General features: G+C 36.7%; 1 protein-coding gene across 1 annotated transcript; it reads right to left on the bottom strand.

Moving 5' to 3' along the window:
- Positions 1-540: 540 nt before the first annotated feature.
- LOC133822259 (protein neprosin-like) lies at positions 541-3,436 on the bottom strand. Its single transcript, XM_062254539.1, has 5 exons — positions 3,400-3,436; positions 2,245-2,323; positions 1,939-2,158; positions 998-1,180; positions 541-591 (listed from the first exon to the last, which is right to left on the bottom strand). The coding sequence occupies exons 1-5, from the start codon at positions 3,434-3,436 to the stop codon at positions 541-543; spliced, it is 570 nt and encodes a 189-aa protein (XP_062110523.1).
- Between the last annotated feature and the right edge of the window lie 12,252 nt (positions 3,437-15,688).

Genomic DNA, 15,688 nt, shown 5'->3' with positions numbered 1-15,688 from the left:
GGTCAGGAAGTTCTTTTGCTAAGAAGAGAAGAGAATCTTGCAGAGTAGAAAAGCATATAAGTAGAAAATGGAGTTTTAATTCAAAGTTAATTTGTTGATTAAGAAATTTGAATTTTTAATTAACTGAATTACGTATCCGGAAAGCACCCAAAATTAAGTTCTTGGTTACACAATAGTATTTGTATAAATAACGGTCGAAACTTTGACTCTTAAAATATTTTAATTAGTCCAAATTAAATTGTGAATAAGCTCATATTTTGAGATAAAATTAATTTAATGGAAAGAGAAAAATAATTAATTATCTTCCAAATCAATAATCTAATATCAAATTGTCCACCATTGTAAGATGAAGTTGGAGAAATTGCAGCTCCAATAGAAATTTATCTGTTTGTTTGAACAAAGCCTGAACATAGCAAATTATAGCACCCAGTTGCTTGATATGCATCCGTCTGTGTAAATCAATAATAATTAGTTTAATTAAACTTTTATTAATATGAAGTTTTATGTTAATTAATTACATATGTACTTTCATACTTACCCTTAGTAAGTAAAGAATCTAGGATAGTTGTCCTCGTACAGCTCCGGGCTAACCTGAAAAAAAAAATCAAACTAAATGATAATAATCAATAATTAATTAGTATTGTGACTAGAATACACAATAATATATTGATATACATACAAAAAAAATGAAAATGAAAGGTAACAACTGATTTAAATGTTTTCTTCTTAAATACTAAAACAAATCAAGCAATTAAAACCTCCAAAGTGCAGGAAATGAAGAGACGAGCTTGAAATAGAAAAAAATATGATGGAATGTGGTATATCCAAAGGTGGTGTGTAGCTTAGATAATATTTTTTCCTGTTCACTAATAAATCGAATAATTAAACTCATATTTCTATAATCAATTTGATTCTTTGATTATATCGAGGCAGACGCTTATGAAAAGATTATGTATTAAAAAGAAAATAAGAGCATGACATATATATATATTTATACCTGCCAACCAGCTTCGATGGTATTGAGGTCATCACCAAATGAACCAGAAATGACCCACAATTGTGACAAGCGAAATTCGTATTGATTTGAAACTCGAGGTGCCCACACATTTATGTTGGCTTTTGCCCCATAATACTGCTCTCCACTCACATACCCAACTGCATGTTGCCCAAACCAAATAATCTTAATTACACCACCAACAATATATATACATATATATTTGTGTTTGTAACACATAATTTGATCATGTGAATTTTTTTAATTTTTTTGGTATAGTTGAATGCAATTAATGGAATGTTGTACGTATACATGTATACTCAATATTTTGGTAGCTCCTGAGTCCTCGTCATAGTAGAAGTTTGAAGAATATTGATTTGGAAATTAAAAAAGAAAAAGAAAAGAATTTCATTGAAATAAGTGTAAAGCAAACTATGGTTGTAGAGTAGTACAACCAACATAAAAGTTTGCATTTAGTATTACCAAGAAGAGAAATCTCACTGTATTTTGAGGAGTAAAATAAGGAACAGTTGTAGTAGTGCGTAGCCTAGGTAATGTATCCAATACATCATTTTATTTTTATTTTGGTGGAATAGGAGATCTCATTTGAAACATAAGTTTCTAAATTAAAATGAAAAAAATGATTTTATTCAAATTGACTTTGATGCACTTGGATTATCCAGAACAAATCTATATTTATTTTTTTTAAAAATAGAATAAAGAAGAACATGACAAAAGCAAGTAAAATTACTTGTTCACATTTGAGGATGAATTAAAAGAATTAAAAAGTAGTTGGATGTAACCTGTACCTATGTACTGTTTTGAATTCTTTAACAAGTCTATTAAAGGATGAACTTACTATACATTAATTAAAGACTGTTTTCATGGGAATGAGTTATACAACTTTTTCTTTAATAAAAAAGTTGAAAATTTTAAGGACTAACCTCGTGGCCATTGCTGCCTGAATCTCTTCTAACATGTATTTTAAGTTTCTTTCCAAATCTTCGAACAGAGCTAGCTCTTAGCATATCATGCTCGGTTGTTCTTCTTATTGGAATAGTTCCTTCTGGACATGATTTGCCTGACAAGCTCCATGACTGATAATTTTTTGAGTCCATACTATTAGGATTATCTTTATGAGCTTTTGGCCTATCTGGTGGATCCCGCACAATATGTAATATTCAATCAATATTCAAACAATTTATCACTTCAATTTATATAAATCTTGAAATTGAATTATTGGTATTACCAATGGCTTTCGTCCCTTCAACTGAGGATGGTCAAAAGCTGGTTGTTGATGAGACAAAACACAATCTATAATATCACCATCTGGACATTGAAATCACCAAACATTCAAAGAAATAAATTTGGTATTATTATAGTCAAATTTAAAGAAAAACAAAGTAAAAACAGGGAAAGTGTGAGTGAGAAAAATAATTATATAAGCTAGATAGATCTTCTGTAAACCAGAAGAAACTACCATCAATCTACACAGTTTAACAAGACAAATGAGGAAAGAAATTACACAATGGTCAGTAAGTAGATGAGTTTTAATTAATTTAACTGGCACCAATAACTAATTATCCCCATTAGATAAAGCCACACTGATTTCATTGATAATTGTAACATAATCACTACCCACATTTCCAAATCTAACAACCATCACTTTTATGACCAAGGATTCATTTTTATAAAATAAAAAAATCAAATTTCAAACACAGTTCCTAAATCCCAAGACCCTTCTTCCACTAAAAAAAGCAATTAACTTTTCAGCTTCATTACCTACTAATTTGGTATGCATAATCAACCCAAGAAAGTCACGTCACGTCAACCACGCAAAAAAATCCCAATTCCCATATTAGATATCAGATTATATACTCCCATTCAATCCAACGTGCATAAATGAATTATGAAACAAAAATAAACCCAGATCAAAGCAAACCCACCATAACAGAAAAAGCAATCTACTTTACCAATTATGATAGAATGGAAAAATAGTAGAAACTCTACACACACATATACATATAGATTTAAAGATTCAAAGATGTTCAGCAGACAATCAAGAGACTATGAGTGTAGTACCTGGTGATAAGGCCCAAAGCTACTCTCTTCCACTTCTAAAACTACACCTGAGCTTTATATATGATAATTTAATCTTCCTCTGCAAAAAAAAGTAAATGAACAGATTAATTTATGGTTAAAGAACTTCCTTCAAAACTATCAACTCATTAAACAATATCCTCCATTGCTATGCTCTCACTAATTGAAATTTTCAATGTCACTCAAAATAAAGCTATGGTTTCAGTTGAAAATTCAACCAATAATAAATAAATTATTGATCTATGAAAACAAACTCTCTAATCTCTCCAACCCAACAAACAATGCAGACATGAAAAGTTACTCACAATTGTCCATATCATGTACAAACCCAACCAAATTCATTCCAGTTAATCCTAAATCAATTTATAACTTCTCCAAATTTGCAAAAATTAAGATTGTAATAGTGAACTTGGAAATATAAGTTTTAGGACATGTTTGTGGATACAAAGCTATTACCTACCATCTTATACAATATATGTTATCAAGAATCAAAGAAAAAGCATAATGAATCTTTAAAGTATAAATTCTATCCAATCAGATGCCCAGTTTCATATTGAAAAGAAGAAACATGATAGAATATAAGAATACAAAGGAACGATTAATACAAGTAACAAACATGGAATTGTTAAGAACTAAGAGCATGAAAAATTCTAGTTTTATTTTATTTTAGTACAAAGCTAAAATCAACTTTAAAATATTCCATCCAAGCCTGCCATTAAAATAAATTAAGATCCTTATTCCTAGGAGAGAAGAAGGTCAAAACTACATTATCCGTTAAGGTCTTCTTTTTTTTTTTTTAATACAAAATTAATAAAGATTACTCTTTTTGGTGCTTTTCTGTGATTGTATATAGCTAAAATATCATGAAGGGATCTTGACTATATACCTCCAAAATTATATCTACATATTTCACAATCAGAATACTAAAATCTAAAATTTCTGGTAAGGAACGGTAAACTATTAACTCAAGCATCATTCAAGACAAGAAATCTAAATATACCCCTCAACGCCGTAAGCCTTATACCCAGCCACCCTTTTCTTCCTCTGCAACTTAGGATCATTCAAGCTTAAGCTTGGTGCACACTCGAGGCTCTACCGCGGAACGGGTGCAGAATCACGCCTGGTGGTGGCCCGCGAATGGAAGTCGCACAGGGTCGAAGGCACGCAGAGGTGGGCTCACACCTGGGGTCACTTGGTTCGGGGGTTGGGTTCACGGGTGCCTGAGATTTGGAGCTTGGCTTGGAGAAAAAGGGTTGTGAGGATGGTGGTTAGGTGGTCGAAGCTGAAGCATGGGATTGACTTCGGAGACACCGTAGCCGAAGAAGAAAATGGGGGAGTTCGTCTGAAAAAGAAGAAGGAATTAGTCTGAAAAAAATATAACTTTTACAAGTTATAGGCGTGCTCCCAAAATAAATTACCGCCCTTTTTTTCTATTACTTTGCCAAATATATATATAATTATATCATAATACTTTTTCAATAGTATTATATTCATATGTTATGAAAAGGGGTATTTGGTGTAGTGGAGATCTGGTACTAAGAAGAGTTTTCCTTAACACCCGCGATCAAGCTGCTGGAGTGATTGGGCCTAATTGGGAAGGACCATACCAAATCGAAGAATTCCTTCAACCAGGCACCTATAAACTTGATCGCTTAAATGGAGATCTCATTCCTCACTATTGGAATGGAGAACACCTGCGCAAGTACTATCAATAACCAATTCTTCTTAAGGAATTGGCTTGTATCAATTTTACTTTTTACAAGTTTATGAACAAGGGTTAGTCAATCATGTGACTGATCGCTTATAAGTGTAAGATCATATTTTTTATCACTCGTACAGACATGATTGTCCATTTATTATGACAAATAAAAGGGATTGTGCGCAGCCAGTCAATCTTGCCAACTATTGTATTTATTACAAGTATTTTCTCATTACGTATGTTGTTTTGCTATATTATCATTTTTATCTCTATTACAAACAGTAATGTTCGAACAGGTCTTGGTCAAGGCAAGTGACCAAGGACCTAAATCTCCTCAATCACTTGGGGGGCATATAAGGTATCTAGTAAGCAAAGCATATCGACAATTATATGTAAACATACGAGCAAAATAAGTGAAAGCATGCTACGGTACTTAGAGTATTTTTCAAATTTTTGTTTAAATTTTGTTAAATCAAACTAAAGAACTATGCTAAGTTTGTTCATGCAAATAGGATGTTGTAATATATTGCAAGTATTATAATATCTAAATATTAAAAGTAAGTTTTTTTTACACTGCGAGCAGTTACTGCCCGGATGTAATTCTCTGTTTAAAAGAAAAAGCTGCCTGTCCAGCAATAAAAATAAAAATATAACTTGTCTTCACATCACGAATCGTAGTTCGCGTGTCTTAAATTACAAAGTTAAATAAAAAATAGAAAAATTATGAAGCAGGGGGATCTTGAGGAGTTTGTTGGTCGACGGAGGCCCCAGTTTCCTCTTCTACGCCATCGATGCCCGTAACCAAGGAGATTTCAGGGGAAGTTGGAACTTTTGCTCTCTCCTCCTCTTCCAGGCGAGCAGCACACTTCGCCAACTCAGCCTCCCTTATAGGGTCAGGTAGATAAGTAAAGTCAGCCTTGGGGTTGCTTTTCCAGAACATGTAGAAGCACAGAAACGCTGCTCCTTCGTACTTCTCCAGGTTGCGCGCGTTGGCCTCCTCAAGGTCAGCAACCTCTTTGCAGCTGATCTCCAACTCCGATTGAAGCTTGTGGGCTTCTTGGTAGTTTATTAGCAAGGCTTCCTTGTACTTATCCTTGGAGGCAGTAATTTTGGCAACAGAGTCCTCCTTCTTCTTCAATTCCTCCTCAAGCTTGGCAATCTTAGCCTCAGCTGCTCGCAACTCTTTAGCATGCTTGGCCTCAACCACCTTGTGCTGGTCAACCAACCTCTCCTCAGCTGCCTTGATCTCTTCAGCCTGCTTGGCGACCACCTCCTCCAAACGATGCCAACTGGTACTCACTATTAGAATCCCCTGCGATTAGAAAATAAAAGTGAAAAGGCTGTTAGTATCTATTGGAGAGATGAACAATCAAACCATAATGGAAGCAACATTTTACAGTGAGTAGTTCATTCATCCCACAGCTGAGGAGTTGGTCGACCGGTATGGTAGGAGCGTTGTTGAAGGATTCCAAACTACACTGGTGTCTGGACAGTTCCTTCAGCCTGTCAGTGGCCGAAGTGCAAGCGGAGTTCAAGATCGCTTCGACCAGAGTTTTATCTGGCTGGGTAGCACGACTTGGGTTGGCAGAAGCTGGAGAATTCTGGTCGGTGGTCGCTGGAGGAGTCTAGTCGATAGGACCTAGAGGGGGAGTTGTCTCTTTGGCAGGAGTTGGTGTAGGAGGGTCTTCTATTCGAGCCCTCTTTGCAGATGGGTCACTGCAACCTTCTCCTGGCTGGCGTCTGTTCAATTTTTTCCTACTCGCAGGAGTGGTGGTGGTAGGATTGGTGTACAGGTCAAAAGCACTCTCCGCGGGCATATCTGCAAGGAAGGAAACATACGAACAATCAAGCAATATAATTAGGGGTGTTGGCTAAATCAAAGAAATGAGAGCAAAGAAATTATAAGTAAAATACCCGAGCTACAACTATTGGTCGCTACATTATTTACTGTACTACTGCTACACTCACTCTCTGGCTTGAAGAAGTCTGAATTTAAATTACGCGTGTATTTAAAGTTTCTGTCCCCATCAAATAAATGACAAGGAATGGGCAAATTGTCTAAGAGTGAGAAGTCAGTACCATTCTCATCCAAAGACTCTAGAGTAGGCTCTGGATGCTTAGAAGCCTTCTGCTTGCCCTTCTTGGTGGAGCAGGGGCAGCAGCTACTCGCGGGGTGTTGGAAGGTTCCCTGATAGTCACTCCCATTGTCCTCCTTCTCGGAGGTTGTGACACATCTTGGTGCTGCTCGGGAACTTCTTCACCGGTAGCACTCCCTACAATTGATTCCCTCATATCCTGGTGAGGCGCCAGAAGGCCAACCAGCCTTAGATTATTCTCCATGACCAGCTCTTTGACACTTTTTTCTATATTGGTCATACTGGCCAGGGATGCTGCTCGTATCTCCATCTCTGGAGTAGGAGCTGGTAGGTGCCATGGACCTGAATAGCACCAAGGTTCTAAGGAGTGTGTAGAAAAGTTGAAGGAAATGAATGACCAGTGAATAAATAACTCACCTCCTTTAGTGAAGGCCAGATTGTTGGCGACTAGATCTGGTGTTAAAAAGTACTCCTGGAAGTACTTTCCCACGTTGGACTTGTGGGTGATCTCACTCAGGAAAGTGCAAGCAGATTCCTAGTGGTAAAAGTGGAAGAACCCCGTGTTGTTGTGATTGTGGTTGGACTTGAGATCAAACAAATAGTTGATCTCATGTGGCGTAGGAATGGGCCACTTCTTATGGATGTACAGGATATTGAGAGCAGAAAGCACTCTATATCTGTTTGGGGTAATTTGGAAGGGAGCGACCTCGAAATAGTTGGCCACCCCCTGGAAAAATGTATGAAGAGGCAAGGTTTCCCCTACCTCAATATGATATCTCGACCAGGCGCTGAAGGCGCCCCCAGATAGGTTTGCCCGCTGGTCGATGGATGGTTTGATTAGGGTTATCTCAAGAAGTTCGTACTTCTTGAGGTAATTCCCTACCATCCTAGCTGTAATGTTGCTAGGAGGTACCACGTACCATTCGACCTCTGGTCAAAGGAGGTCCTGAGGTTGGGCTTTTGTTTGGATTCCTGGCTAGGAAGTATTTTCAGGTCGAGGGTTGGTCGAAGGATTTTCAGCCCGAGGAGCAGGCTATTTGGTAGGAGGAGAGGTTGTTTTCATTTTCTTTTGAGCAGTGGATTTTACTCGACCCATGTCTATTGGACTGGACGAAGGTTTATTTACAGGGTTATGAGAAAAAGGAATTTCTGGGATTAGCAGCGAAGGTTGTTCCTGATCCTCGAGTAACTACATGAGCAAGTTGTCGTCGATCTACCTCTCACCTCCCCATGGGTCGTGCATGAAAATCTGTGAACAGAGAAGGGGAGATGAGAATCTACGGCCAATAGACCAAGAAAGTGGAAAAGTTGGAATAACATTGCTCGTGTATAAAAGATAATCTTTTATACGACCAACAGCATTCTAACAAAAACACTAAATTCTATGCGAACAGTTTGGAAAATGGATTAAAAAGCAGAAGTGAAAAGTTTTTCAGGAAAAACTTTTTGACTCTGAAAGGGCGGGAAAAACCCAGTTTTTTCTACATGCTTGAAAGTCGAATTTTTACTTCAATTTTATGCCCTAAATCAATAATCCTAACTCCCAAACTGATTCCTAAGCCTCATATAGTGTTATTTTCTTATCCTATCATCCTCAGACCTACATACCCATTTACCCCAAATCAGTTTTTCAAGAACATTCAGAAACTCAAAGTCCGAAACAAACCAGAAATTAAATATTGCATGGCAGTCTGATGACGGAGAAGTTCGAGAAACTTACTTGGACAAAGATTAGTGCAAACTTCTAAGACGATGAAATGGCTGGGCAAAAACTCCGTGGATCATTGGGATTGTTTGGGTCTTCTGGGTTCGAAAGGCTCTGTTCTTCAGTGTTCTTGAGGAGAAAGGGAAAAGTAAAAAGTAAAAAATGATTTTGAGGGGTACATTGGTCGTAGTGCGGTTACCAAGGTAATGATGAGAGGTTATTTTTCAAGGCATGGGAAAACGTGATAGCTATCCAACAACATTTTGGGAAACTGTAGAGATATGATTGGTTGCCTTTTTCGAGAAGGCATGGATGGCTTTGACATATTTGACAAGGCATACGAAAAGTCGGTTGCCTAAGTTTACTTTATGCTGGTCGCAGTAAAATAAACTTGTGGGGCAAATGTTTACCCAAAAACAGCTCCTGATGATGTGGCAGGATTGACCTACACATGGCGGGCACGTGATGACTTTAAGTGAATGAATCCTGTTCGACCATCGACCAGAAAGTCATTGATTTATCAAGCATCACGATTAGGTGCGACCAGTCTGGTCATATACTTTCATTTACTTCCTGTTGGATGTGTAACTTGTAATATTTGCATTAATTGTAATTTCTTTTATTACCTAGATACGTGAGTCTTAATGGTAATTAAGGCCCATCAGCCCATGTAATCTTCTTGAGCCTATAAATAAGAATCAAAGGGCTCAAGGAAGGGGACTTTTTTTGGAACTTTTTGTCTTTGTACTCTGAGAGAAAAATATAGTGTGATTATCCATCGAAGTTGTAATCTTCTCAAGGCTTGTGAAACTCGTGAACCCTAGTTCATTGATCACAGTGTTGGGATTAAACATCAATAAGAACACTAAGTGGATGTAGTCATTACCATCCAATTGGGGTCGAACCACTATAAATCGTTTGTGTTATTTATTTTTCCATTTGATTTTTCTTCTTGTTTTCATCCCATTTTATATCGTTTATTTGACTCCGTGTCATTGACCAATTTGAGGGTCAACAATCACCATTGGTAACACAACCAATCACAAGCAGTCAAGGTATAACAATTTATCCAAATATTCATCCACATGCATAGCAATGCTAATAAGCATGCCTCAATATCATCACACAGCAGTCAAGGGCCAGGCCCTGTCAATATATCATTCTCCCTATTAATCAAATAGATATCAACATTCATATTTCTTTCCAATCATTTAAGCATATAAACATGTATAGAGAATTACCAAACCCTGAGTCGAGCTTGTCTTTAGAGGCAAATGTACATGTCCAGCCAGTCTTCAAGAACCCTTAAACCTAGGACGCTCTGATAGCAAGTTGTACCACCATGGATAACCAAGGTCATTACACTGTGTGATTATAAAGGTGCAAAACTTGCTAATCAAGTTATATAGTTGAAAATGTGACCCTAAAGTCGTAATTAGGTTAGGGTTAAAATATTTTGGTCAAAAACAGGAAATTTCTCCTTAAAATAAACGTTTAACACATGGGATCCCAAAATAGGTTATAAAGGATAGTGTATAAAATTTCAAAGTTTATGTATAACCACAAGCCACTCTAATGGAAAAATAGACACTTTATGTTCTCCTGTCCCTGTACCAACCCTCGGTCATGGCGGTCGATCAGCTGACTATGTAAATTCTGCCCCAGAGCTCTCCAACTCATCACTGGTCCACCTTGCCCTTGCCTTTACTTGCACTACGTAGCACCCGTGAGCTATGACCCAACAAGAAAACCATAATTCAGTGCATAAACGATAATCAAAAGTCAGATAATTCACAAATCATCAATCAAATACCCAGTAGGTCACATTGTTCACATAATCAATGATATGAATCTGCAAACCAATAATCAATCATCCAAATAATAAACATGCCATAATCATTAGATTAAGAACAATAAAAATATCACACAATATCCAGGGTCGACGCCCTGAGGCTGCACCCTCTAATTGTCCCACTGACTCCGGCTCGCTTAGGCCAAGCTCAGTGATTATATCCTTAACCTCAACTACCAGTGGCTGAGCCGCGTCCTTGTGCGCCATTATTAATTTCTGCACTCTTAGGTCGTTTATTTCATGTTCACATGGCATAATACCATCGTACAACATTATACAAAAGTATCGGGAACTCTTAGTCCCAATATAACCACATAACCAGGTGCAGTTTTCTTACCTTTGATTCCAAGCGCTTTGAATAATTGAGATGACCCTCGAGCAAGATCCCATCTGAACCCTAGCGTACATCTAGTCACAACCCTGAAATAGAATCCTCATTAACATTCAATTCTGTAACCCAACTTTGGAACCAATCCCAAGCTCTCGGGAAGCCCAATTCCACCAAACAGGGTGGTGGAATCGAACCCCGAGCCCCCAAGAGAAAACCCTAAGAAAAATACCCCAACACCCATTTCTAGAGGTAGGGCAGCGCTACAGCGCTACATGGTGGGGGCTACAACGCTAGAGTAAGAGACTCAAGCCCTCCTGAAAATGTGGCCTAGGACTACAACCAGCACATGCAAACTTTTTTGGGTTTTCCTTCGAACTTCCCCGAGCCAAAGCTCCAAAGAACCATTCCAAACTCCAACTAAACCCCAAATTGAGCCTACCATCCACTATATCTCATCCAACATGACCTAACAACATCAAAACTTGGCCACAAGCATCACCAAACACAGAAAACCATAATTAAGCTTGAAGCTGAAGAACTTCATTAGAAAAACCAGAAACCCAGATAAACAAAGCCAGAATTTGTTACCTTAGCTGAGTGAATTCAACCCTAGGTTGCCTTCAATTCCCTTCTAGACTTTAATTCCTCAAATCCCCAAGCTCATGTCCTTAAATTTCCATCCAAAATCCATATTCAGAATTCAACCTCACAAACCTAGAAAATTCAGACAAAACCTTTAAAACTTACCTTAATTGGTAGCTAACTCCAACTAAATCCCTTAGCTTCTCCAAGTATCAACACCCCAAACCAAGACTAGACTTCATCCGAGTTCTTAGCTTCAAAAGTTCTCAAGGGAGAGGGAGAGAGGAAGTGATCGTGAGGGAGAGAAAGTGAGGTAAGTGAGTGTTCTGTTTTTTTTCCTTCTTTTCTTTCCTTTCCTTTTCAGCTTCTACCCCTTTCTACAACATCCACTAGAGTCTAAAATGAACAAAATACCTCATTTATCCCCTTTTAATAATCAAAATAACCTTTTTCCCTCCCAATTAAATCCAAGTCTCTTAATCACTCTAAGGGCATTTTGGTCATTTTCTCCCAATTCCCGCTAATTCCTCAAGTGTCTCTAACGTTTACCACTTAAATCCCATCATCTAATTAATCACCAATTATTTTCCCCAATGTCAAACAGTCTCCAATATATTTCCCAAATTCCCAGAAATACCCCCAGGCTCCCCCAAGCCGGGTATAAATCCCCACCGTGACTATTTTGCTAAACCGCTCACTAGGATCGCCTTGAGCCTTAAGCTGCAAATACATCCACATAATAATGTGGTCTTAACAATTTATCACAAATAATCACATTTATGCCCTCAACGGGCTAAAATTACAAGTATGCCCCTATAAGCTAAACAGGGCCTATATGCATACTAATACTCTTAGTCATGCATTTCACATATCCATATAATCATATAAGAATGCTTATCACATAATCATGCATTAATTCATTTAAATCACACATAAACCAAGTATTCCCTCCTGGCATACTAATCAAGGTCCTTAAGCCTTATTAGTGATTTTTGGGTCGTTACAACCAATGTCGATTATCTCTGACAAAGGGTCGGTATTTATGTGAAAATTTATGAATGGATTGCAGAAAGCGATGGGAGCTAAATTGAAATTCAGTACCGCTTTCCACCCCCAAACCGATCGGCAGTCTGAGAGGACTATTAAGGTTTTAGAGGATATGTTTTGATGTTGTTCTTTGGACTTTTCAGAGTCTTGGAGTCGATACTTACCCCTGATGGAGTTCTCCTATAACAATAGTTATCAGTCCATTATTGGGATGGCTCCCTATGTGATGCTTTATGGGTGCAAATGTAGATCCCCCTTGCACTGAGATGAGGCTGGGAGAAGCAGATTTTAGGCCCCGAGGCTGTCAGGGAAGCCAATGAGGCGATTGAGAAAATTCACCATAGGATGCTTACCGTTTAGAGTAGGCAAAAGAGCTATGCAGACCTCAAGAAAAGAGGCATCAAATTTTCAGTAGGTGAGTCTGTGTTTGTAAGAGTCTTGTCGATGAAAGGAGTTGTGCACTTTGGTAAGAAAGAGAAGTTAAGCTCAAGATATATAGATCCATTTGAAATTTTGACAAATTTTGGCAAGTTGAATAAAGATTAGCATTTCCCCTAGCACTTGCTGAATCACATAATGTCTTTCATATTTCAATGTTGCGTAAGTACGTGCCAGGCCCCCCCGATGTTTTGAGTTACGAGCTGTTGTAGCTGAAACAAGACCTGAGTTATGATGAACAACCTGAGCGTATCATCGAAAAGGGAATCAAGGAACTGAGGTTCAAGAAGATTTTGCTAGTTAAGGTCCTGTGGAAGAATAGTTCGGAAAGAGCAGCAACATGGGAGCTAGAGAAAGACATGAGAGAAAGATACCCTAAATTATTTGGTAAGAGAGAATTTCAGGACAAAATTCCTTTTAAGGAGTGTATATTGTAACACACCAATTTTTTTTTATTTTAATTGTTAGTTTATATTAATTTAATTGTTAATTGTTAAGTGCTGGAAATTTAATTGTATTTTTTGGTAGAAATTATTTGAAATTAAATTTGTCAATTGTTTTATTTAAGTATTTTATTTTAAGAGCTTTCTTGAGTTATGGTTGTGTGCCTTAGGGTACATTGTTAGTAGAACTTCACTTTAGCACATGTGTATGTCTTTGTACATGAATGCATGGTGAACATATAATAGTTTTTCCCATGCATAATGAGGTTTCTCTTTTATTTTATTTATTTATTATTTAAGGGAAATAAAGGAATAAAGAAAGAAGGATATAGAAGGTTTGAGTTCACACAAGTGTGAAATGGCTAAGAGTGTAAGATCGAGAGAGAGAGTGGGCGTGAGCATTAGAATGGGAAACCATTTCTAAGGTTTTTTTTTATGTATTTCATTATTTTTCTTGATGGAAATTAGGGGAGTAAATATTGAGGATATTATCATCAGTTGTCTTTTAGCTATTTTGGGTAAGTAAGACTTTGGCTTTAAGAGCATGCCTTGGCCTTAGTTGGCCATGTAAGAGAAAGGAAGTAAGAGAGAGAGAGAGCTACTCGTGAGATAGATAGATAAATAGAGAGAGAGAGAGAGAGAGAGAGAGAGAGAAGGATAGAAATGGGTGAGTGTTTTTCCATTTTGGGATAGTTGACATATCACTTTATTGTAGGGTGATTTTTAGGCAAGAAGCAAGGGATTGGATTTGGGAAAGTTTCTCATTCTCACGAGGAGGCTAGGGTTTGACACTAAAGGAAATGAAAAAGAAAAGAGATGAGTCTTGGACTCAAAGTGGCTGCCAAAACAAGAGAGATAAAGTGAGAGAGAGAGAGAGAGAACTCATGATACAAAGAGAGAAGGAGATAGAGAAAGAAAGAGAGAGAGAATGATCGTGAAGAAGAAGAAGAAGAAGAAGAAGAAGAAGAAGAGGAGGAGGGGATCAAAATTTTGATAGGTATGGTTTTTGATTTTTGGTTTTGGTTTGATTCCCTAAGTATAGTTCTTCTCCTCATTTCTAGGTTCTCTTCTCTTTCATTTTTTTGTGGTTCGAAAATGGTCCTGGGGTGTTCAAGATGGTTTCTACTCTAGGGTTCTTTTTACTCTTGTGTTCTTGAACAACAATCAAGAGAGGTATCGAATTTTCTCCTATCTTTGGTTGTTTTGATGATTTGATCTCTTGTTTATGGCTTGTGGAATATTGGTTGTTTTTTTGGGCGTGAATATTGGCTAGGGGCTGCCTTAGATTTCAAGATCTATGAAGTATGTTCTCAATGTAGTTTTGATGTTATTGTTTTCTTAGATGAATGCTAGGTTTGAGTTTTGGATTTTGCCTACTAATATATGTTGATGATTGTCTTTTATATTTTTAGAAGCATTGTTGGATCATGTAGGTTTCGGCCTAGGGTTTTATTTTCCTTTAGCATGTTTTAATTTTTTTTCCTTATCTTGTTGTCACTTGTGATCTTAGAAGCATCCTAAGTTATTTTAGGATTCAAAATTGGTATTAAGCTTCTTCAAAATGGTAATGTCTTGTTGTTAATAATTGTTGAAGTATGTTTAGAATTGTTCTCTTGAAATGCATGAAATTGTAGAAAGATGCTAGGTAATGATTTATGCATGATTAAAAATTTATTTTAAATAATTATATGCTTGCTGTATTTTTCTTATTTATGTTAGGGTATTTAATCAATGATTTTAAAAATGCACAAGTTAGGCCTCAAAATTCATATTTTAGAACTAATGTAAGCAAGAGATGATTTTTCACATTTTAATGGTGATTTTTCTTCAAATAAATACATGCAGTTTTTTTTAAAAGTTTGTGAAAGAAATTATATTTTTTTATCTAATTATGTGGAATTAATATAATAAAAAGGCTTGCTGAAATTTTTAATTTCTTGGAAGAAAGTTTCTTTTAAATAAAATATATAAAGTATATGCTCAAATAAATTAAGTCTTAGACTTTACATATAAAAATTTATTTTATTATACTTTAATTATGGAATATCTTAATTATAATAATGCAGTTTTTATTTGTAAAATAATTAACTAAGTGTTATGATTGGTTAAATACAAATGATAAGTGTTAAAATACAAGCAATGTATAAAAACTTAGTAAAATTCACATAATGAAGATGTGAAATTTGAGCTTCAATTGTAGGCACTTATAAAATGTAATTTTGGGTCCAAAGTTATACATGAGAGTATCTAAGGGTTCCCAAAAATTTCGTAGCATTTAGAGCATTTTTAAGTCCTTTGGAAGTGTCCAAAGTCAGAGAGGGTGGTGATACGTCGCCACCCAAGTGGCGAGACATTGCCTGAAGCCTAGGGTTTCAAGAAACCCTAACAGGTGACACATCGC

Source organism: Humulus lupulus, chromosome 1 (genome assembly GCF_963169125.1).
Source record: "Humulus lupulus chromosome 1, drHumLupu1.1, whole genome shotgun sequence".
Taxonomy (NCBI): domain Eukaryota; kingdom Viridiplantae; phylum Streptophyta; class Magnoliopsida; order Rosales; family Cannabaceae; genus Humulus; species Humulus lupulus.
Note: the sequence above shows the minus strand (reverse complement) of the source record. Positions and strands in the feature narration are given on the sequence as shown.

Coding starts and splice junctions, on each gene's coding strand:
- LOC133822259 (XM_062254539.1), bottom strand. CDS start 3,436: ATGAATTTGGTTGGGTTTGTACATGATATGGACAATT. Junction 2,159..2,244: donor TTGAAGGGACGAAAGCCATT/GGTAATACCAAT, acceptor ACATATTGTGCG/GGATCCACCAGATAGGCCAA. Junction 1,181..1,938: donor CAGGCAGCAATGGCCACGAG/GTTAGTCCTTAA, acceptor GGTGTAATTAAG/ATTATTTGGTTTGGGCAACA.